At 37.8% G+C, this 25,852-nt stretch overlaps 1 protein-coding gene across 6 annotated transcripts in view; it reads right to left on the bottom strand.

The window, feature by feature from the left end:
* Nucleotides 1-25,852, bottom strand: part of ADAMTSL1 (ADAMTS like 1) — a 1,091,970-nt gene that overhangs the window by 150,937 nt on the left and 915,181 nt on the right. For all 6 annotated transcript variants that reach the window (XM_072655697.1, XM_072655722.1, XM_072655679.1 and 3 more), the window contains one exon: nt 3,258-3,559. In XM_072655697.1, the coding sequence (XP_072511798.1) occupies nt 3,258-3,559 (302 nt within the window). The remainder of the gene's footprint in view (nt 1-3,257; nt 3,560-25,852) is intronic.

A 25,852-nucleotide genomic window follows, 5' to 3' on the forward strand; every position in this document is an offset into this window, starting at 1 on the left:
TTTCTTGGTCAGAATACCAGGGAAAGAACTCATAATGAAAAATGAACTATGAAAAAATGTTTGCCTTCTATTTTCCTGAAAAATACTTGATGTCAAGTTCTTTATCACCTCGATTTTGATATTGATCTATTTGCTTAATATTTAAGTCTTGGGAAGCTGATCAGTTTCAAATCTGGTATTGAGCACAACTATTAGTTCACATATGGGAAACTGACATAAAACAAGGAGGTAAGGGTGGGACCTAGGACACAAATCTAAGAGGTTTAGGTTTGCTTTCAATCTTCCAGCAAATGGGATTTTCAATGTTTATATCTACCAGAATAGCATAATTGTTACATGATATTTGATGACAGCTCTGGGAAATATGGCCACTAACAACACGCTAAATTACTAACTAGTTCCTTCTGGTTGCTACCTCTGCAAGGTGAAAGGTTACTTTTGCATCTATCCAGTTTCATCTCTTGGGATTATTAAAGCAATAAAATAATCTTGACCTGTGTTGCAACCAAAAAAATTGATTTAGAATCTATTCACTAATCCTGCACATTTTTTTGGTTGACTTTAGGTAAAATGATTAATATATATGTATACATGTATATATTATATATGTATACCCACATATGTAACTATGTCTACACATATATGTGTATGTGTGTGTGTGTGTGTGTGTGTGTGTACACACACACACACACACACACACACACAGACACATTTGTAAAATCTCCTGGGCAACATTTTGGTGGAAGATCAAAGTTGATGAGACAATAAAATGTTGCTGTCAAGCAATGACTTTAAAATATTACATTCCATATATTGAAAAGGCTTTTTAAAAGTTCATATGGACATCATATGAACCATATTTCCATGCATATTTTCACCACTTTGGAATTTTCAACTGTAGAATTTTAGAAGTAAATACTACCTTGGCACAGTGATACAACCATAGGTAAATGTGTTCAGTTGTTGACAGTTTGAGACCTAAGAAATTTCAGTAACTCTCCTCCCTTGGCTATATAAGAAGAATAATTTATGTTATAAAAAGACTCAGCTCCTACAGGCATGGATCAACTGATGCATCAAACATTCAGATCTTACTTCCAAATCAATACAAAGAAAATGTTTTAAATTAAATACATTCCACATACACAATATACTTTGGATCTTATGTTCCTGGTTGGTCAGTGGAATGGTTGAATTTTTGAAGATAAAGGCATATAGTTATTTATATATTCCATTACTGAATCTATTTTTTCCATCTGCTCATAAAATTGGAGGCTCAGCTTACTGTAGCTGAAACTTGCAACTGCTTAGGGTTTAGTTCATATATAAATATCATTTTTTATCAAGTGTATTTTTCTTAAGCTGGAAAGACTCATTAATCAATTCTATCAGAAATTAGGGATGGAAACTCAACTGGCTCATCACCCTGGCATAAGAAAGGGACCAAAGGCTGTGACAACCTTTCCATTAGATCTCTCAGCTTACCCTGTTCTTTGTGATAACAAAGTCTTTTAAAACATTCATCTCTAGTTTTGTATGAAGTGATGCCCTGAAAATGTATGAACAAGCAATACAAGTGGTTTTCCAGCAAGCTGTCTTACAAAAATCAGCTGGAAGAATTTAGACTTTTAAGTACCAGGACGCTCCATTAAAACCTTTTTGAATTCCAGGATTTGATATTGGAAGACTTGGAAACAAACAAGAGTCCCAAGGTCAGACTATTAAACTCCTAGTAAAAGACCTGTTGTATAAAAAGACCATTTTCCTCTCGCCCTTGTTCCCTTGTTCAATTCCTTTTCAGCACCACTGTGAGCTCTTTGGTCATATTTATTATTCCCCTCTCAATGATGAAGAAAGATGCTTTAAAAATGCAATGCCCAGGGGAATTCTTGTTAGGGTTTTTATATTACCTAATTGGGAATCTTTGGTGATGAAGACATTTCCTGATATTGAGATCCTTCCACACCCAAAGGGTTTTGTTGACTGCCAATGAGTTAGGTTGGCAGGGACTTTCCCATGATTTCCTGGTGTCCCCAGTATCTCTTTGTGGGGAGAGGTGGGAAGAGGAGAGCAGGAAAGACAAAATGTTGATGCTGACATACATATTCTCATTTAGAAGCCCATAAGCCCAAGATCATTAAAGAGAGTGTGAGTCAAGCAGTGGATTCTGGAATCTGCTAGTGAGGAGCAGATCCGTACAGGATATTATAGGACTTCATTTTAGCTCATGACCTTGAGCTTAAGTCATTCTCCAAGTGATAAGGAAATTGTGTGTAATACATAAAATTCAAGAGTTCCAACTCTGCTACTAGCTCTGTGATCTTGGTATAAGTTATCTTATTTCCCTGGGCCTCAGCTCCTTAAGCTATAAAATGAGAGGAAGGGACTCTTAAAACCACTTTTAGCTCCAAAATTCTAACATCTAAGCAGATATATTAGGGAGACAGTCCAGTGTAACAGAAAGAATACTGAACTTGGAATCAAAGACAGAGGCCTCAAATTTTGGCTCTGTCATCTACTATCTATACATGGGGCTTTGGGAAAATCACTTGCCTTCTCTCTTCCCCAGTTTCTCCATCTGTTAAAAAAGTATAATAATGTCTGTACTACCAAATCCTGAGGCTGTGGTGAGGATCAAATGAGATAACATGTTTAAATAGCAATGTAAAATAAAGCACTGTCTGAACAGCTGCAGGTACCAATAGGGTTAATTATCTCAACCATATAAGTGTTAATTATCCAAAAATTTTTAAATGTCCCCAGGAGGTACAACCTGTTAATATAATCCAAGTGTCAAATAATTCAGTGGGAATTTGTTGCTGGAGATGGTAGTCTGGTTAGGCATCCTACGTCTTGGTTCATATCACATATATGGAGACAAGAGCATAGATAAAAGATATTGCGTATCAAGGGTTCCACCATGTTGATGTCAACGATATTTCCCAATCAGTTGTACTGAGACTACGTTGTGAATCATGAGAAAGACAATTGCAAGTAGAAACATTAGCTTCACAGGCCACTCAAGGCTGACAGCATGAGACCCAGTCAGGCCAAAAATAAGAGAGCAATACATCTGGGTTTCATTTTGTCTAACTCTGTGTTAAGACCTCTTTCCTCCATTCCCTCCCACCATCCTTGGAACAGAGGCAGTAAACTAATCTTTTGCATAGCACATTTGCACACAGAAAGGGAAAACATGAAGAGAGGACAAAACATGGGGAAGGGAAAGGGGTTTGAACTGAATGTGCCCTTCTCACCTCCTCCACAGGACTCAGAGCACTCCGTGAAGCCTTCATACTCCCAGTCATACAACTCATCAAAATCCTGTAGGCCACCATAGAGCAGGTCCGTCTCCTCAGGATTATACTCGGAAATTTCCCCGTTGCAAGGTCCGGCATAGCAGGCACGCTGGGACACAGGCTTGGGACCTTCACATTCGTCCACAGGCAGATCAGCCACAGACTGGGAGAAAGACAGCAGTACTTGACACTTCACCATCCTCACCTGGGTGCCCACACCACAGGTGACTGTGCAGGCCGACCAGGCCTCAGGGATGAATCTGCAGCAGGCAAACAAACAAGAGGACAAGATGAGAAGCCCCGAGAGGGACAGCATGGGGGGCAGAAGCTGCAGCATCCCTCATCTGAGAGATTTTGTGGCTACAGGCCACCCGATCCTTAGGAGGCGGGCTTCATTTTAGCTCGTGAGCTGCATGGCCACTGTTTCTGGATGGGTTTCTTCACAAGTGTTATTTGAACCCCTGACTGCAAAGCATTCCAATGACACACACCACCTGCTGCTTAGGGGTTGCCTGGCCTCCTGCTCTGCACCCCCAGTGTTAGCTCACCAGGGAAGGGAATTTATTTTTTCTCTCCCTGCTCTAAATACCAGCATTTGTGCATGCTACAAAATTCTAGGAATTCTTACAGTGCAAGAATGATGATGTTAATAAGTAGAGTATAATAAGCTCTGGGAGCTGGGGGGAGGGACGGTGGCAGGATTTTTTTATTTTAGTCTGGATCTCACAGTCTGAAACTCGCTCGACTTTGCAGTCTAATATGCTTTTCAAAAAATATAAACAAATGTACATATACATGCACCCCTACATGCAAACATGTACATATATATTTGTATACATATGTTTAGGATTCTAGAATAATGAATTAAGATGTGGAAGGCACTATGGGAGACATTTAGTCCAATACTCTCATTTTATAGATGAGAAAACTGAGGGGAGAGAGAGAGAGAGAGAGAGAGAGAGAGAGAGAGAGAGAGAGAGAGAGAGAGAGAGAGAGAGAGAGATCTTATATCTATAATCACACATATATATTTAGAGGTTTCCAAGAATGTAGGGAAGGTCTGATCCTTACACATTCTTTGAATTAGTCTGAACTGTGATTCTTTTTATAAAGTAGAAAAGTGCTATGTTATAAATTTAGACCCACAGGCACGCCATAGTAAATGGGTGGTTTTGTGTTTGTACCAGTTTATTTAACCCCAAAGACGAGCCATTAGAAATTTTCCACACTTGTCAGAACTATTTTCTCAATGCTTGTCCAGAATCCAGGGTGATGCCCCAAATTCCAACACAACATTTTGATATTTCCCAGAAGTATACAAAAGCAGTGACCATGGGCCAGGACCAAAGCTCAAAAGGAGCCAGTGACCTTTTCTTTTTTCTACTTAGCACAATGTGCGGCACAAGATCTTGGGGGATGACATTTCAAGTTCTCCAAGATCTGACTGCTTTCATGGGAGGGCCATGCAAAATACAGAGCAGGCACAAAAACCTGGCTCCTGTTTTCTCCACTTGGCAGGAAAGGAAAGAATTGATAAGAAGGTCATAGCATGAAACCCATATCAAGTGTAAATGTTTCATGTCTAGTTTGGGGAAGCTGAAATCCCACAGAAAAGAAAGTACAAGTTTTCAGACTCGAAGGAATATGACACTGCATGATTCCCTGAGCCCAGGGCTATGTTCTGCCAAGGTGTATATGGCAGTAAGAGGGAGACTCCACCCAGAGCAACAAACACAACCGCAGATATTTGGCAGGCATAACCTAAAAGTAAGACTTCTTTGTGAATGTCTGCCTGCTGGGTCACAACACAGCCCTGTCAGAAAGGAGGAGGAATAGATGACCACACAGGATCTCCTCCATGAAATTTCTCATCATGGACTTTACTCCCTTACTTTTCCATTGTGAATTTGACTTGACTAAGTATTGAAGTTCTCAGAGATTTAACGCAAAGATGAAACAAGAGATATGTGTAACTTTGAAGTGGTGCTATGCGTAGAAACTTTCAGGGATCTAAAAAACAAAAGCGTACATTCAAAATGACCCTTTTCCCAACCACCCCATGCACCAATTCTACATGTACATTTACCCATCTGGCTCACTATGTGAATACAGTCCATAGAAGCAAGAATGTCAAAACAGAATTTAATATTTAAAAAGTTAAGTCCTTCACTAAAGTCTTCCTCCGTACGGTCTGGAGGTGATTCCAGCAGAGCACAAATTCTTGCGGATCCTAACAAATAGGATGTTCACTCAATATGGACCTCAGGAGTATAGCGAGTAATGTCTGTTTTCTGAAGACCATTTTACCTAAGTTTCAAGATGCTCATCACAAGGTTATGGATTTTTTGGCTACATCAACTCTGAAACATAATTTAATCGTAGATAACTTCATATCTGCTTTGCTGAGGGACTTCCCACAGTGGTAAAATCACAGGTCCTAGAAATATTCAAGTATTGAATTAAAAAAGTAAAAGAAATCACACATATGTGTGTGCCAATCCTGGCAAGTACTTGATAAGTGCTTGATGATGGATGGGCATGTGTAATTCCATGGAGTTCATCAATATGTGAAAGAATTAGGTCAATACACAACTTATTTTCCTAGGAATATGGTAATGTGCCAAGCATCATGGCAGGCCTTAGAGTTTGGAAGACCTGGTTGAAGGTTCCACCACTGACATATCACCTGGTTCCCTAGGCAACTCTCTAAGATTATACATTGCAGAACAGTAGCTCATCTGCATTGGCAGAGGGAGTTACCTCACTGACGGAATCACAGCTCTGGACCAAATAATATAGTGGACTACCTACGGAGGATTTATTGGAGGACATGTACAGAAGTTGTATAGGATGAGCAGACATAGGTGGCTAGGATTTCTAACATTGTCAGAATCTCAAATCCAGTGAGGTAATAATATGGTGACGGAAAGATATTTTCTTGAGAGGAAGATCATTTCAAAGGAAACAGTTTCTTTTCCCTGCCACATAAATACAATTATCTACCACCCTATCACCTCCCCTTCCAACCTACATCCTATAATGACTTCTGTGAACTATGCTATGGAGCATTTTTCTGTTATCAGTAGTCTGTTTTCTATCAGAAAGGAGAAATGAGGAGCGGAGTATATCATAGGTAACTGAAATTTACAGGGAGTTCCCAATTTTCATTTTGTATCTCAACTTCATTTTCTTCACTCAAATTTTTCTATCAGGCCAACCAAGTAATGCAATAGATTAGTGACAGAAACTAGGATCATGGCGGGGCAGGGAGCAGGATGGGCTAAAGGTCATATAGTCCTAATCCCTAACTATATAGACTGAGGAAACAGAGCCCTAGATAGGTTAAGTGAGGTAGCTAAGGTCACACATGACAGAGTTAGGTTTTGGAACCTAGGGCATCAGATGCTAATTTTAGTGCTCCTTTCATTGGATTTGGAATCAAAGGATCTGAGTTTGAATTCCATTTCCACTACTTACTACCTACCTGACCTTGAGCAAATGACTATATACCTCCTTGGGCCTGTATTTTCATCTATAAAATGAGGGGGTTGGAATTAATGATTTCCAAGTTCCCTTTGTGTTCCGGATATTATAATTTCCATTTTCCCACCCACTTTGGAGTGTAAATTCTAATGGACATCAGAAGTGCCAAAAGGCAGGTAGCAGGAGGGAGAGTCTAGCAAAATGGCTGAATTCTTCAAATTAGATGGTTAGTTCCTGAAAAATCAAGATATCTATGCATCGCCACCACGGTAGTTTAGACCTTTATCAATTCTGGCCTGGATTATTACAATAGTTTCCTCATTGGTCTCTTTGTCCCAAGTCTTTCCCCTTTCCAATCCATCTTCCACACAGCTGCCAATGTGATTTTCCTAGAACTCAGGATTTATCATGTCATTCATCTGTTCAATAAATTCCAGTGTCTCTCTGATCAAATGCAAACTTCCTTGTTTGGCATTTAAAGCCTTTAATAATCTGGCTCCAATCTACCTTTATTATATATCATTCCCCTTTATACACTCCATAGTGCAATCAAACTCAACTAGCTGCTGCCCACACATGATAGACCATCTCTGTCCTATACTCCTGAAACATAAACTCTCAACTCCACCATTTAGAATCTCTAATTTCTTTCAAAGCTCAATTCAAGCACCACTTTTAACATAAAGCCTTTCTGATCCCTCAAATTGCTAGTGCCAACACCCTCCAAAAATACATTGTGTTTATTTTAAATAAATTTTGTGTATGATATATGAACATGGCATCTTCTATGATAGAATAAAAGCCCTTTGATGGCAGATACTAATTCATTTCAGTCTCTGATATCACATTGCCTGCCATATAGTAACAAACTCTTGTTGATGGATGGAGACATTTTAGTGTGTACATTTAAAAGTCTGTAGAATATATTAAAATACATCAAATGGAATAAATGCAACTCCACAAACCATTAGTATTCTTACACATGTTGGAAAACATCAAAATAATAAAAATATTTGGATATTTCTGAATACATATCTATCTAACCAACTACAGCTGACATCTGATGTATGAACTCTAAATTTAGGTCCTTAAAATTCCTAAAAAGTTTCCCCGAGTGCCATTATTGGTTTATGTCAGTCTCTGAAGAATCAAAATTACACGTCATCTAAAATGTGATGGAGAGGTACAGAGTAGGTATGAGCAGGTCACAACATATAATTAATAAAGAATTAAGCAGGAGAAACAGAGTGACAGATATCATCAGAGCTAAGTATCACTAGATCCACTTTTTGGGCTGTCTCTAAGAATAGAAGAACTTGAACGTGTATGGGATAAGAATGCATTGGATCCATTGACATTCATTAAAGGTAATCTGCTTTCAATGGAATGATCTTCTTTAAAAATAATTTCAAAAAATGAATATTAAAAATAATCAATTTGTTTAAAGATAATAACTTCATACTTCCATAGAAGTCCTATCTAGTACACACTCTCTTACTTTCAAAAGAAAATAGCTGACAATGAAAATTACTAAATAAATAATGTTTTCACATAAAGATTTCCCTTCCCCAATCCCTATCCCAGCATCTCCCAAATTTAGAATTACTATATTAGGTCGCAGGTAGAGGGGAAAAGGCAAGTCTCTAAGAAGATTCTGAGACGTTGAAAGAGAGCCTGTAGGGATTCTGCCTTTAGCGATGGTTGCTGAGTTTTGAACTTTAAGATAAACATTGAATGCAAGATATTTTTTCAATGTATTGATCATTTTGAAGTGGTATGCAAACATATATATTTACATGGATATGTATGTTTTCTTAACACAGGATTTTTATTACTGAAAAACATAAAATGATATTTTAGTTGAAATTATAGATGTATTTTCCTTCCCTCTTGTCAGCATCACTGTCAAGAGAAGGTTTTTTCCAAGCAGCCTTTTCCAAGTCTTCTTCATTCAGCCTTTTCCAAGTCTTCTTCATTCTAGGGCCTTCCTTCTGTTAATTATTTCCTGTTTCTCCTGTATGTAATTTCTTTGCTTATTTGTTTGCTTACTGTCTTCCCCCATTAGTTTGTGAGCTACTTGAGGGTAAGGATTGCCTTTTGCCTTTCTTTGTACCCCTGGCCCTGAGTCATCCTGATGAATATCTGGTCACTGGATCCAGATGGCTCAGGAGGAGAAAGTGAGGTTGGTGACTTTGCCCAGCCCTCTCCCACTCAAAACAAAGTCAAGTGCAAGTCATGTCATCATTTCTCTGCTGCAATGGTCTTCTTCAAAAATGAAGGATGAATGCAAACCTGTGAGTAGACCAAACTGCTGGAACGGGGACCCAGCTAGCTGGGTAACTCAGATCATCCTCTCCCTTCTGTCCCACTCTCTTCCTTCTTTTCTCCAAAGGAAGATAAATTTGGATGGCCAGAAGATGCCCAGTTAATTTAGGGTTTATAGGCTGGATTTCTTTCTTTCTTTTTTTAAAATTTTTAAAATTAATTTTATTTATTGTCAGTGTTCTACAATCACTACAATATAACTTAGATTTTTTTCCCCTCCTTCTCCCCTCCCTCCCCGAGATGACATACAAGTTTATATAGGTTCTTACACATACATTCCTATTAAATAATTTTCACTATAGTCATGCTGTGTAAGAGAATTAAAATGAATGGGAGAAATCATATAACAAACCAAAACACAATACAAAAAAAATGGTCTGCTACATTCTGCGATTGAATTCCATAGTTCTTTCTCTGGATGTGGAAGGCATTTTGCCTTAAAAGACCATTGGGAATTTTTTTAAGTCCTTGCATTGCAATGAAGTTCCAAGTCTACCAGAAAAAAACTTGCATACTGTGGTCGTTGCTCTTTTCTGCTCTTTTCACTCAACATCAGATCATATAAGTCTTTCCAGGCCTCTCTGAAGTCTTCCTGTTCATCATTTCTTATGGCACAATAGTATTCCATTACATTCATATACCATAATCTATTCAGCCATTCCCCAATTGATGGGCATCCCGTTGAATTCCAGTTTTTGGTCACCACAAAGAGTGTTGCTATAAATATTTTTGTACGTGTGAGACCCTTTCCCATTTTTATGCTGGGCATGCAGTCCTAGAAGTGATATTGCTGGGTCAAAAGGTATGCACATTTTTGTAGCCCTTTGGGCATAGTTCCATATTTCTCTCCAGAATGGTTGGATGAGCTCACAGCTCCACCAACAATGAATTAGTGTTCCAACTCTCCAACATCTTCTCCAACATTTATCATCTTCCTGTTCTGTCATGTTAGCCAATCTGATAGGGGTGATGTGGTACCTCAGAATTGTTTTGATTTGCATCTCTCTAATCAACAGTGATTTAGAGCACTTTTTCATATGACTATAGATAGGTTTAATTTCTTCCTCTGAAAACTGTCTGTTCATATCCTTTGGCCATTTATCAGTTGGGGATCTTTCTTTCCTTCTTTCTTTCCTTCCTTCCTTCTCTCCTTCCTTCCTTCCCTCTTTCTTTCTCTTTCTTTCTTTTCTTGTCTTTCCCCAAACCTAAAACCCAATGCACTCTGAAGCCCATAGATTGCACACCAATAAGTCCCTGCCCAAACTCCACTTAATGGCTGACTTCTGAACCCTCCTTGTTTAAGAGTGGCTATTAATAGTAACTGTTGCTCTTTCCCTTCTTTTGCTCATTAAAAGGGCCATTCCCTGTTTATTTCTTAAAGAGGCATATTCACTGAATGGGCATCACCTCACTCTAAGTGAGTTGTGTTTGTTCTTCATTCTCAAAGAGGACCATGACATCAGGATGATGACATGACTTGCAGCTGACTTTGTTTTGAGTGAGGGTGGGCTGTGCAAGGTCACCAGTCTCACTTTCTTCTCCTGAGCCATCTGGGTCCAGTGGCCTGATATTCATCAGGATGACTGGAGATGGCCCAGGAAGCAATGTGAGACCCTGGCTCTTTCAGGCTAAAGTCTTATCACATTCTCACTTTGAATGAGATACACCCATTCATTAAATAGACATCTTTAAATTACTCAAGGGATAGCCCCTTTAATAAAAAGGAATCAAATGGGGAGGAGAAGAGCCTCAGAGTTCCTGGGTAAAAGAAACAATTGCTATTTAGTTATTACATCCACTCTATGCTAGATGGGTGGGGACTTGTTGTCCAGTCCATGAACTTCAGAGTGAATTGGGTTTAAGGCTTGATGTTAGAGCAAGAAATGTAGCTAGTAAACCCAAAGGGAAAAAAAGATAGCTTTTGGCCATGGAGCTTACCTTCCCCTAGGCAGAACATCAAATGAAAGGAGAGGGAAGGGGTAGGGAGGGGAGGGGAGGGGAGAGGAGCTGCTACTTACTCACAGATTGTGTTTGTCCATTCTCAAAGAGGACCATGACATCAAGATGATGACATGACTTGCAGTTGACTTTGAGTGAGGGAGGGCTGTGCAAAGTCACCAACCTCACTTTCAACTCCTGAGACATCTGGGTCCAGTGGCCTGATATTCATCAGGACGACTGGAGATGACTCAGGATGCATTTTGAGACCCTGGCCCTTTTAGGCTAAGTGAGTACCTGAATAAGGCTTAGCCAAAAAAGGCCAAGGTCTCCCATTGCATCCTGGGCCTTCCCCAGTCATCTTGATGAATATCTGATCACTGGATCCAGATGACTCAAGAGGAGAAAGTGAGGCTGGTGACCTTGCACAGGCCTCCCTCATTCAAAATAAAGTCAAGTTCAGGTCATGCCATCATTACTCTGATGTCATGGTCTTCTTCGAAAATGAAGGACGAACACAAACAAAGCCTGGCCCTAAGCACAGTGCCTGGTATATAGTATGCGTTGAACAAACATTTACTGATTCACTGAATGCAGATATGTACAGTGCTTTCATTGTCTTACACTGTCTTACACAACTGGAGTAAATTTGGTGAATGATATGATTTCTGTGATTATAGTCTTACTGGTCCCAGGAAGTGAAGAACCATCAACACTTTATGTTCTTAAATAAAAGAAAAAGACATAAAGATCTTAATCAGATCTGATAACACATAAAATCACAAGATCATAGGAGTGAGAGCCTAGATGGGACCTTACCGATAAGCTAGATTAATTTAATTTTATAAATGTGGAAAGTGAAATATAAGAAAAGTATTTATGGAACCCAACTCTGAAAATTAGATACACTTGTGAAATTCAAAAGTTGTTTCACTTACTATTGGCTGTGCTCAAGGGAGAGCCCTTTATTGGAGAGAAGAGGAAATGAATCATTATCAAAAGAAGACTAAATAGAAACACAATTCATTTATTTGCTAATTGATTTTCCATTACTGCAGTCTTTAGGTCTTTAGAAATGACAATTTTGTTTCTTAGATTTCATAGACACCCAATATGTAAAAAGTAATCCATTCACTTTCTAATTATTTTTCTTACTGTGGACATTAACTGGAATTAGGGTTTTAGAAATGAAATATTTTATATTAATAATAGCCTCTTCCTCCTCAAATTATAATGTATTTACTTGATCCTGTGTGTATCGTATCCCCTCAGCAGAACACAAGAATCTTTAAGGACAGAGATTGTTGAATATTCTGTTTTTTTGGCCCCTAGTGACTAGCAGCAGACATTCCAAATACTAAGGTCTTTAATAAGTAAAGGTTTGCATAAATGAATTGAACGGATGTACACTTAATACTTTACCGCATAATCAATTCTTTTCTCCTATTGGTAGAATTACTTTAGGATCCTTTAAGACAAAAGTTGCTACATAGATTTCAGTTAGTATTACAGTCCCATTATTCTGCTCTGGTTTCTATACGTAAATTGTAAAATGCAGGAGAATCACATAAGGAAGGCTTCATTTGGGTAAAGTTTTCCAGAATCAATTCTAACATTTGAGTTATTGCACTGTAGGGCTTAGGTTTTATTTATTTGTTTTGGGGGTGTGGGAGTGAGGTGGGGAGGGTGAAGGGTAGGGGTGGTGAGAGAGGAAGAGAAAAACGGAAAAAGACCACTGGCCACAAAGGAATCTCAAGAACAGTGTAGCTGAGGCAATAAAATACAGTACAAGTAATTCTATACTGAATTAACAAAAAGCCTTTTTGTAAACCTGCCATCGAAGAGGGCAAAAAAGCCCTCACACTGCTTTGGTAAAAGAGTATTATTTGGTCTGGCTGCATCTTAAGTTTAATCTGACCTCCCTTTTAGCTTTAGTCTTTCTCTTTTGCACAAGGATTTTGTCCTTCTAGAAGAGAGATGCCTATTATCTTTGGGACAGCAGGAGTGAGAATACTTTCCATTTTAGCAAAAGTGGCCATCAAATTATCAAAAGCTTACAAATTCAGTGCTAGAAGGGACCTTAGAGATCACTTAATCCAGTTTCCTCATTTTACAGGTGGGGAAACTGAGGACTAGATTGGATAAGTCATTTGCTCAAGGGCTCGCATTAATGGCTGAGTTCGGACTTGAACTTAGGTGTTATAACTGAAAAGTCCAGCAGTCTTGGTCCTGATGAAACTCAGTTAAAACTAAATACTAAAAGGCTGTGAGTGGGGTGAAGGAAGGACCATGGGCACAGAAATGAAAAACAACAAATTTCTATTTCTGACTTTGTTTTCCATTTCAGTTTCTGAGGTCTTATTCTAAAAGCCATACAAATAGAGTGCTGCTTTCTGAATCTGCAAATGGCAGGTCAAGAGTAGATTAAAAAACCCCAAACAGAAAAAAAAACACACCCCACCAACATGTGGAATGTGGCAATAGAGATGCAAGCCTTCAGTTCATCCACTTTGGGGGTTTTGGGGGAATATGTGAGCTCTCTAATAGCAAAAATTCTTAAAAATAAATCTTGTAGATGGAAAATAAACTATAAAGCAATACTTAAAAAAACTGCTTGATGCTGAAATTTAAAAATAGATAATTGAAATAGAAGAGTCAATCCAAAATTATAACCTAGGTATCTAAAATAATAGAGTATTATGAATCCAATATTACCAAGTATTGAGGAATGAAGTCACGATTGACTAAAATTGAATGTGTTTGGTGAAAAATGAATTACATAACATGCTAAAGCAAACTCCCAATAAATTAATAATCTAAATATTAAAAAATATAAAAATTGGAAGAAAACAATCATATTTATCATAGTTGTAGGAAAGAGAAACATATAAAAGAAAGTTTATATGTTAGAAGAAATTTTTGGATATAAAATTGAAGGATTTGACTAAACCTAAATAAAAAGATTTTACATTACAAAAAGCAATATTTTCCAAATGGAAGAAAGAGAAACAAGCTGGGAAAAATCTTTGTAGTAAATGTATCTGATAAAAATCTGACCCTCATCTGACCAGTCAACTGCTGAGGAATGGTTGAATGATTCGTGATATAACAACACGAACTATCACTCCACGATAAAAAATAACAAATTTGAGCAGTACAAAGAAAGAGATACGAAATGACACAGTGAGGATAATAGAAGGAGAAAAACAATTGCTTACAACTAAAATAAGAACATAATAGAAATCAGAAAATGCCTTTTGTTAAGTTGATACCATAGTTTTCATTTTAAAGAGAAACATATAGTTTAGATTCTATGGTTCTATTTATTCTATCTTGTATATTTGTTGACAGTATTGTTAAGTGTATAATTCAAATTTTTAAAATTTAATTAGACCATTAAATAAGCATAGTTTTTTATGACTGGAAAGGGACTTAAGAAGACAGTTAATCCTTCCACCTTCAAGAAGAACTTGAGCCATCATCAGACAAATGAGAATCATTCCTGTTTTTAAGGTCCTTTGGTCAAATATACTTAACCAGTGTGAAAAAGTGTGGCAAATTTTCTCTTTCATTTTTTTTTTTGGCTTGTGACTCTTTAAAACAGATGAAAATTCACTTTGAGTCAGTGGTACAAGTTCAATTTCAAGTCCCTAAGTCATGTGTGGTTCCTTACTTACGACATTCCATTTCTGACAGCATTTTCACTGGCTGTTCCCCATGCGTAGAACTCTCTCCCTCCTCATCTTTGCTTCTTAGCTCTTTCTTGGATCAAGTGAAAATAAATTTGTAAAATGCCTAGCATGGTATCAGACACATAGTACACCCATTAGAAAAGCTTATTCCTCTCCCTTTCCCTTAATTCCTCTTCCTTGGAATCCTTCAAGTTTCAGTTAAAATCCTATCTCCTATAAGAAGTCTTTCCCAGATCTCCTTAATTTTAGTACCTTTCCCCCCTGAGATTTTCTCTAACTTATTGCATGTATGTATGTGTATGTATATTTGTATGTGTGTGTATTTATGTATGTATATGTATCATATTTGTACTGTCATTTGCATAGTTTCTCATTCTTTAAACCACGAGCTCCTCGAGAGTAGGGCTTTGTATCCTTGGCATTTAGCACAGTGCCTGGAACTTAGCAGGTGATTAATAAATCTTACTGACTTGATCCAAGCAAAATTTTTCCAAGGGTTAGCTGTGTAAGCCACTGATCCCAAAATATATTATATGGAATCCCTTCCTTTTATAATAACTGTCCGTATGTATTCAGGAGACCCCATGTATGTCAGCCATGTTCTAGGACATTTCCACTTATATTCCTTAGCAAGACAACAAAAGTGTTCAGGAGAAATGAAATCACTAAAATGGGCAGCTTTGTTGCAGCTAAAAAAAATCACTAACTAGCAGCAAGTCCTATTTCCTAATTGCTGTTATGTAATCACTGTGAAATAAAATCACAGGTCCAAGATACATTTTTATTTGTTGAAAAGAAATAATGTAATATAAACTTAACACAAGGTATCTCCCTGTAACAGCACATTGTTTCCATTCTATCATCTTCATCACGCATCATTTCATATGTCTTTCTTTGCATTGCCAAAATTTGTCTCTTTTTAAAAAAAATCTTGAAATAATAGCTCATTATGTTGACATACCACAATTTGTTTAGTAATTCCCTAATGGTGGGCTGGCCATGAAAGTTGTTTCTAGGGGGTTTTTTTGCTAGCAAAAATAAAGCAGATACCAATGTTTGTATGGAGAGGTCTTTTTCCTTTTGTAAATAATTTCTTTGGGATGTAGGATATCTCTGAGTGGTCAAAAGTATAGGTGGTTTTTAAAATCTTAACTTTATCCTAAAGATGGTATTAAAATGGAGACAGCTACAAAAAGCATTCACAGAAGCTTCATTGGCAATAGTGAAAAACTAGAAACTAGACATATCCTACATTTTCAATAATTGTGTCATGGCTGAATAAAGTGTGGTATATCAGTGTGGTATGTGCAGAGGTGTGAAGGGAAATGTTTAACAACTGGCTCTTCAAAGCATGACACACTTTAAGGTTTAATCTTCATTATTAAAATTTTTCTTTATCACTTCCTTAATTTAGACAATCAACAAAAAAAAAATCAAGCCCTAATTTGTACTATTTTCTGATTTCCCAGGTATAAATGCTCATACTGAAAATTTAACAGTAGGCTCCCATTGGAGCCTGGGTACAGGCAGAATAGTAGAGTGGATTCAGTGGTGGACTTGGAGTCAGAAAGACCTGATTCAGCTACAGCCTCTGGCATTTACTCACTACGTTACCCTGGGGGAGTTATTAACCTTTTCTTGCTGTCCTCTTGAAGTCTTCACTAAGTACTTTCCTGATATATTTGTAAGTGAAGATGTTGGGAGAAAAAGGCCCTGTTTTACTTCTAGAAATCACTCTGATTAGATGTAAAAAGGAAAAAGCCAGGAGGGAAGGCATTTTGGCATCTGGTAAGCTTAGAGATGACTATATGGTGCCATTTATGACCTGAAAGAGGTGGCTGTTAAGGAAGGAATAATTAAGAGTTGTTGGATGACATGGCAAATCTACAAAGAGTAACTGGGTTAGGAAGCAAAAGAAATTACAAAAAAAGTCACATTTCTTGCATAAGCAATAGATTTATTCTCTTTAGGGGCTGGCTCTGGCATGATGAATTAACAATCTTTCGCTATTATAGGAGTGTCTAGTGGTCTCTCTAAATTACGGAGCCTTAAATTCTGTGGCTGCAGTGAGAGGCCTCATTACCATTTCCCATTAAATGTTCTTTGGCAAGATGTGTCAAACTCATTCGCCTGCATGGGGGTGTTACTTAATCATTTAGCTCGAGTCTCAAATGAAAATTGTCCTAAGTATGTGACTATTAAGTCTCAACTTAATTTTCATAAAGCATGCATTTCCTTGGAACACAAGCATCTTATAGAAGAAAAGGATTTATTGATGGCTGAAGTCTTTCACTAGTCGTTTTCATGCTTTTCCTTGCGTGGGCAGCAGAAGCTCATGGTTAACTCGCATTACTTCCTAGACTTTCCAAGACTTCATAAAGAAGGTTGAGAGAGATGAAAAACCAAACAGGCTATAGGTAGATAGGAGTATACAGGCAGGATAGGGCAGATCTGCATGAAACAGAATTTTTGCTGGCCTCCCTACTTTTAATATACTTATTATAAGCCTTGGAAACTGAGGGCTCAGCACTTGTATAATAGTGAATTTACCTCCCACTTGGCTTTTTGGGTTTAGCCAGACACAGCATGGATTGAGAATTAGGCATTTCTTGAGGTTGGTTTGATCATTACAAAAAAAACTTTTGAAGAGATCAAAATGTTATGGCTCCTTTTATTAAGGCTCCCCTCCCCTTTTTTTTTTAACTGGGGGTGAGTATATATCAGCTTGAAGCCAGATTGTAGTTTCAATGCAAAGCTGATTTTTTTTTTTGCTTGACTTTGATAAAAATCTCATTTACTGCAAATGCTAAATCCTTTTCAGGAACTATTTCTACTTCATATGGAATAAAGGGTTTATCTGGCATGTTGTGAAAGTTTCTTTCCGCTAATTCAACATGTTTGCTGTGGCTTTCCAGCTAAAGTTCAGTTAATTAAAATAGAACTTAATGGACTTAACATATATTGGTGGTGACAGGGCACATGCTTTATTTTGGCACACAGCGATTCCATTAATTTATCTTTGTCACTCTCTAGGGCACAGTTGAGCAACAGAACTTGGAGTTAGCTTTTGGTAAAGTACATGGAGGAGCAAAGCTGGTGCTGGTGGGTAAAGGTGAAATGTAGAAGAAATTGGTTTGCTGTAGAATATTCTGATAACTGAAGGGGAAAATAATCTTCTACCTAGAGCTTTCTGTTGAATTCACTTTTTGCCTACATGCTGTGAGCCAAGTAAAGGAGTCAAGAACATTTTATTGCAAATGTTGGAGAAATGATAGTAATTCACAGTGCAGTATAGCAAAAAGGATTGGGTCTGGAGTCAAGAGATTCTGGTTTTTCCAGGATGAGAGATCAAGAAGGATGTTCAGAGACTACCTAGTTACACCCATCAGGCACTGAGGAATCTGAGATTCAGAAAAAATGAAGCTTTTAAGCATGCACCAAGCTGTAGACCTGGAGTCAGGAAGTCTCGAGCTAAGATTTGGCCTCAGACAGTAGCTGTGTGACCTTGAGCCAGTCACTTAACCTGTGTTTGCCTTGGTTATTCATCTGTCAAATGGAGATAATAACAGCACCTCCTTCTCAGGGTTGTTATGAGGCTCAAATGAGATAATAATGGTACATAGTGCCTGGCACATAGTATGCTATGTAAATACTTATTACAGTCCTTTTCCTGATCCCCCTTAAGTGTACTGCTTTACCTCTATGGGTTATCTCCCGTTTATTCTGTATGGATTTTATTTGTATATAATTGCTTTTGTGTATCCCTTCTGTTATACCGTGAGCTCTTCAAGAGCAGGGATTGGTTATTTATCTTTATTTGTCTGTTTATTCATTCATTCATGTATACGTTTATACAGTTATTTATTTTTGCCTTTTCCTACATCTTTAGTGCTTAGATCATAATAATGAGCTTAATAAATATAATTATATTTATTATAATAATTATTAGCTTAATAAATGCTCATGGATAACGGTGTAGGTAAGTAGCTGTTGCGCACCTTAGAGCATCAGAGAATTGTCTGGGAGCACTGAGAGGTTGTCCAGGGCCACAGAAGCCATATATGTCAGAGGCAGCCCTTGAACCTTTGACTTCCTGATTCTAACATTCATACGTCACTTTAAACTTTGTGACATACTTTACTCTCCTCCCAAGAACCCTGTGAGGTAGGTATTATGCCCATTTTATGGATGAGATTATAGATGCCTTGTCCATGCGCACGCTGTTAGAGGGTGTGGTGGGATTGCAATTTGGTCTTCTTAATGACCAATTTAGCAGTGCTGTTCCTTATGCCACAGTATCTCTCGGCAGAGAAAGTAAGCATTGACGTAGTGATGTTGATAAATTAGGCACTGGGGAAAAGTGAATACCGAATGATATTCTTTTTGTGAGAGAAAGAAGGGCTTACTCTCTCTCTCTCTCTCTCTCTCTCTCTCTCTCTCTCTCACACACACACACACACACACACACACACACACACAGACACACATCAATGAGTACATCCTGGTCCCTAGTTGCATGTGACATAAATGGAGAAATCCTGTGTTTAGTGAAAGTTATCAGAAATTTCTACAGCCCATTTCCCCAGCATCCAGTTGGGAATCACTGAGCTCTCTCTCTAATGAGAGTAAATTCCAATGATTTGATCACCTGCTCTACCTAAAGATGCCATCCCCTCTACAACCTCATTTCTCTGTAGTATTAATTAACCCTGTTGTCGTAGCCAGATTCCAATCTCATTTTACACATGCTATCAATTTGATTCAGGCTCATTTTGTCCTCATACTCAATCCCTTCTGCATTCTTTCTTCATTCCTTATTTAAACTGTTGGGCTACTGTGTCTCAGCCAAACCATTGCCATGTCTCAGCTCAGACGTGCATGACATTCCCACACATAACACTGGGTACAGTCTGGACATGCTATGAAAAAATTCATGATTAGATTCCCTTTCATCAGACGCCACTAACATGTACTGTCTATAACGAGACTCACTTCAAGGACCAGTAATTTTGTTGGTTTAGATTTTCCCTTCTCTGTTGCAGTTTGCAGCTTCTAAAACTTAACAAAAATTATGAGTTTTTGTGGACAAAAAATTCATTGCCCTGAAGCTAACTGAAAGGTGAAGATCTCTTCTGAACTTTGCTAGGTAAACTCTTTGATAATAGGCAAATGCTCTAACATTGGTTCTAGACTTCAAGTCTATCCAGGCTAGTAGGCCTTATTCTGCGAGTATAATCCTTGAGAACCCACAGTAATTGCTAGACCATGATCAGTTTTTTTTCCCCATGATAAAGTTCTGAAGGAGAATTTTAACGGAACTATAAGCTATCATAAAACATGAAAAAAAACACCTTAGGATTTCTATATCTGGTTTTTCTCGCTCAGAATTCAACATATTGATTATGATTTTATCCTAGGTAAATATGGAGAAACTCGTTACCAGAATTTAGGCCACCACATGGTGAATTTTTTGGCCAGGGAGACCCATTTGATATTGGGAAGGATCACAATTTCCATGTGTGGAAGGAGTACTCAGATCAACAAAAGCCCAGATCATTCAACATATCCATTAAGTCTTCTTAGAGTGGTTCTGAGATGAACAGTTTCAATAGAATTTATCTAACCTTGGGTTTGGGGGCTCTGTAACCAACCCAAGCACCTTGATTATCCAATCAAAGAATTTAATATTTATTGAACACCCTATGTTCACTATGTTGGGTACTATAAGGAATATGAAGTTTATAGGAAATGGGCGAAGGGCAATCTTTTTTGTTGTTATTGTTTTAAATTTATTTATTTTTAGTTTTCAACATTCATTTCCACAAGATTTTGAGTTCCAAATTTTCTCCCCATCTCTCCCCACCCCTCACCCGAAGACACCATGCATTCTGATTACCTCTTCCTCCAATCTGCCCTCCCTTCTATCACACTCTTCCCTTCCCTTATCCCCATCCTCTCTCTTTTCTTATAGGGCAAGATAGATTTCCATACCCCATTACCTATATTTCTTATTTCCCAGTTGCAGGCAAAAACAGTTCTCAACATTTGTTCCTAAAACTTTGAGTTCCAACTTCTCTCCCTTCCTCCCTCCCCACCCATCCCCACTGAGAAGGCAAGCAATTCAATATAGGCTATACATTTGGAGTTATGCAAAAGACTTCCATAACAGTCACGTTGTGAAAGACTAACCATATTTTCCTCCAACTATCCTGCCCCCTATTTATTCTATTATCTCTTTTAACCTTGTCCTTCCCCAAAAGTGTTTACTTCTAATTAGTCCCTCCTCCTATTTGTCCTCTCTTCTATCACCCTCCCACACCCCACTTATCCCTTACTTTCCTGTAGTGTAAGATAGATTTTCAAATGAGAACATAGGATTAAATTCCATACAATCAAATTCCAAATGAATAATATAGATAATAATGTCCATAAAATACCACATAAATAAGTTGCTATTATTACTTCAATGTTTTGTGGATCTGTGATTTAGTGAGCTTAGGTAATCCCCATCAAGGAAATATTACAACCTCTCTTGCCTTTGGGAATTATTGGGCCTAAAATACCCTCTCATTAGATGAACAACCTACTGATGATGAGTCTCTCTTCACTCAGCTTGAGTGAATTTCTTTGAAAAATACAACCATCATTACTGGGGTGTAATGGTAATATAAATGGGAAGATATTTCCCATTCACTAACAAGTCCATGTGACCTGCATGAGTCACATGGAGCTTGTGGTAGGAGCAGTTTGGCAAATAGGAAGAGGCAGAACTGGAGCAGACCTGAGAGGAAATTGGTCAGAGGAAGGAGAGAGAGAAAAGCAGGTTGCTGGTTGGCATGAGTGAGAGAGTTTGTGATTTGTTTAAGGGAGTTGGTTTGTGGAAAGCCTAGGGAAGGGTGTTGTCCTCTACATTGTTATTGTGTAAATTTCTTTGTTACTATGATGGATTTGGCTTTCTGGTGTCTGAATAAATGTTTTGATCCTGTCTTCCATGTGGAGAGAATGTTGTATTTCGTGATTCAGAATTGTGCCACGATATTCAAGGTCACTGTAGGTACTGTGAATGTCGTGTTGGTGCTACATGTAGTCATAGTAGAAAACTTTGTAGCTTGTTATTCCTTGTGAGAAAATATGTTCTACTAGCGTGACCTCTAAAAATAGCTAATATTTACATAGAACTTCAAAATTTGCAAAGCACTTTATACATGTTCTGTTGAGTAGGTGTTATTATCTTCATTTTACAGATACGGAAACTGAGGCAGACAAAAATTAAGTCACTTGCTCAGGGTCACAAAGCTAGCAAATGTCTGAGGCAGGATGTGAACTCAGATCTTTTTGACTCCAGATCTAGTGGTCTATCCCTTATGCCAACCATGCGCAAAGAGTAGGGGGTCATTCCTGCATTATTTTGAGACATCAGAATAAGTTTTGACTGAAAATATAATTATTAAATATTATGATTAGTGATGGTACTAGCATTATGAGGAATTCACTTAAAGAGAAGATGAAAATTGACTCAAGATCTATTTTGTAGAAGAGGGTTTAGTCTTGGGGTGGGTCTTAAAACCTGTGAAAACTTAGAGAGGTACGGGGAGAGCATTTCAGGTGTGTTGAGGGAAGACAGTATAAGAATAAGGTTACATTTATATACTTCTTCTCACAACAGCCTGGTGAAGTAGTTAAGTATAAGTATTATTCTCATTTTACAGATGACGAAACTGAAATTATGAAAAGTTAAATAATTTACCTTTAATTTCACATCTAATAAGTGTATGAGGTAGGATTTGAACCCGTCTCTGGATTGCAGGTTGATTTTTCCTTTTACTATATCACACTGTCTAACAACAGTGATACTGGAGGGGCCAAGAAATGATTAGAGAATGCTGGGTAAACTGGTTGGTCTGGGATAGAGGTTTAGTTGTACTTTGTACCAGTTACACAAAAGAGTCATTGTGAGTTTCTATACATAAGGAGAGTAAAATTTAGAATGTTTAGTTTGAACGGACTTGTCTGCTCAATTATCTCTAACAGCTTTTATAGTACAGAAAGACAAATCAGGTGTTACGTTGTTAGATGCTAAAGAAATATATCAAGGGAATTTTTTTCTTTAACAAGCCCTTGTTCCGTGTTTCTGTTGCTTGCGAGAGAATTCTATTCAAGCACCTTGTTTTGTGCCTATAAAAAACAGTACTTTCTGGAACCATTACTGATGTTTGGTTCACTAAATATACTTTGGGGGCAAATATAAAAACACATGTCAGACAATTAACATTTCTAGTCAGTTTTTTTTCCTAAACAAGTATTCATATTCTTAACCATTGGGTTAAGTCATCCACATTCTCAGACACCTTCCAATGGGAATAATAGATATATGCCTAGGCATTATATTTTTAAAGTGCATTTAAAAATATAAACAAGGTATTTAAGGCCTTCAGCATCACCCTATTGACTATTATTGGCCTCTGTTTCTATATCTAATTCCTCATGAGTTCTGTTCGTACAGATGCATGACAAGAATTTCCTTCAGTTTCTCATTGAATCAGCCCCATCACTAAGCTGATGCCATCTGGCATCCAGATACTATGGTTGCCCTCTGCTTTCTTTCTTTCTTGCCTTTTTTTTCCTTTAATGGCTCACACCAAAGTTATTTATGGCAACACGTTAAAAGCCTGGGTATCGTGTTAAAGCACAAAAATGTTTTCCCAGCCATGGAGCAAAACTGTTAACCAAAGAATCCAACAAGACAACTTAGGATTTTAAAAAATGCAACATCAAGGAACATGAGAGCATGTATCCCTCCCTGGTTTGTGTGGGTTAGATTAAAGATATTCATCTGGAAAGCCCCAGGGACTTGCTGTGGAGGTTGTTCATTAATCGGAGGTGGTGAGGGGACACCCAGTGTAAGTCAATGAAATAAGTACCTATCATGTAAAAAACAGCCCTTCTGCCACCAGATTCTGACCATCCACAGCATAGCTCTGAGCAAGAACCGTAATTTAGAAATCAGCAAGTGAGGCAAATTCAGACAAAGGAGGAAAGGTTAAAAACAGATCCCAGGTTACCCTGAAGTCAGAAGATCAAGACACTTTGGAGCAATCCTGGTGCTGTGGCATTGGGGATGGAAGTGATGATGAAAATGAGCATGAAGAAAAGAAAATGAACTAGGACATTTCTGGTCTACATATTTTGATTATCACTGATGATCCTGAGCATTGATCCTATCTGCTGTGGGTCTTTAGAACAGGCAATCCATGGGTTGGTGGCATCAGGTGGGTGAAGTCAGGTTGATGGAGAAAGGAAAGCAGGCCAGGGAAGAGCTATGATGATGATGGGAATCAAGGTGGGGGTGGGGATGCAGAGATTTTTTTTTGAGACTAGCCAACCATTCCCTAGCACCATTACTTTGAGTTAGAAGCCAGCCCTGCCAGTCTCCATATTGGCACTATGGAATAAAACTGTGGTGACCCTGTGCTAATTACAAACCTGTTCTGAACAACCAAAAGCTAGGAAGGATCTGATTTCCTTGGGTACACCATTTGTCCTCTTTTCTTCTGCCTGACAGCCTAGTAGATCTGGAAAGTAAAAGGTACAGGATCTAGAGAAACTTAGGGAACCTGAAGTAGAATGCTAGGTTCTTTGAATCCTTATCATGGTTCTTCCTTTTTGTTATTAAGACATTGAAAGAGGTGGAAGCCACTGTTATTGTTTTTTTTTGTCATTCTTGTCATTGGGTATCTAGTTCATAGAATCACCTCCACCCTAAGCTGTACCTTTTGGTAAATTACATCATCCAGTGTATTCAATAGTATGTTAGTGGCCTGAAGGAGTCAAGGAAATGAACCATTTCCTTCCTACTCATATTCAACAAGGCATCTAGCTTCTGTTCAGTAGCAAAAATGGTTCTCTCATGGGTCCTATTTCAAAATGCACTATAGTATTATCTCCAACCCCACACCCTCCAAGCAATTAAATTGTCAAAATGTCTATTTTGTCTACTAGACTTGAAGTGATATTTATCCCTCTGTCCCAACAGTGAATTAAAACCAAGCATTGAAAATAAAAGACTTGTTGATTAATAATTCTTTTGTCCCTTCCTGGAAAGTTTGTTCTGTGACTGGCCTAAGATTATAGGGAGGACAAATTATGGTACCTATATCCTCATTTCCCTACCAACTATGAGCTCAAGCCAAATTTTGAGAACTTTGAAAAGCATAACTATAACTTTAGTTCTTTCTCTCTCTCTCTGTATATATATATATATATACATATATATGTATATATATATGTATATGCATATATATCATATATATTTATATATTTATGTAATTGATACACTCAGTCTAGCTTTTAAATAGCACATCCCAAACCTAACTTGATGTTCTTAGCAGTGATGGCCAGACTTAGAAGGACCATAATTTGACCTACTTGTGGAAAAAGGTGATTCCAGAGATAATTTGTTACTTTGTCACTTCACCCATCCCATTTCCCAAAATTAGGAATCTACTAAACCTATATAAGAGAATGGAAGCCTGTAATGATCTTAAAGTTATATGGAGTTCTTTTTCTCAAACTGATCTCTAACTTTCATCATTGTCCCTGTTATATGAACTCCACACTTTTCTTGCAGGATTTGTACTCAGTGGAGCTGAAAAATCAAGGCATCATTTTTTTTTCATGTCTCTTCCCTGGAAATAAATATATAGAGAGATATAAAATTTAAAAAAGAAACCCAAGGTATTTAATGGTTTTTTTTGGTGGGAAGTCTTCATTATGAGTAATACCTTTGAGTCCTGCAGGTTTTTAATATCATTTCTGTTTTCCAGATTTTCTGTAGCTAATTAGCTCACCTGGCAATAATGGTGAAGATAATGGGCCAGATCATAGAATTTACAACTAGAAGTGTGTTTAAGAGCAATAGACCATAGTGAAAAGCACTAGTTTTGGAGTCAGGAGATTTGAGTTTGAATCCTAGCTTTTCTACTTAACTACTTGTGTTCTCTGGACCAAATGACTTAATCTCTTTGGGCCTCAGTTTTCTCATCTATAAAATAAGAAAGTTGGATGGTGGTAGAGTGGGAGGAAACAGAACCCTATAGATCTTTCCCACAGTTGTTC

The sequence above is a fragment of the Notamacropus eugenii genome, chromosome 1, assembly GCF_028372415.1.
Source record: "Notamacropus eugenii isolate mMacEug1 chromosome 1, mMacEug1.pri_v2, whole genome shotgun sequence".
In the NCBI taxonomy this organism is placed as follows: domain Eukaryota; kingdom Metazoa; phylum Chordata; class Mammalia; order Diprotodontia; family Macropodidae; genus Notamacropus; species Notamacropus eugenii.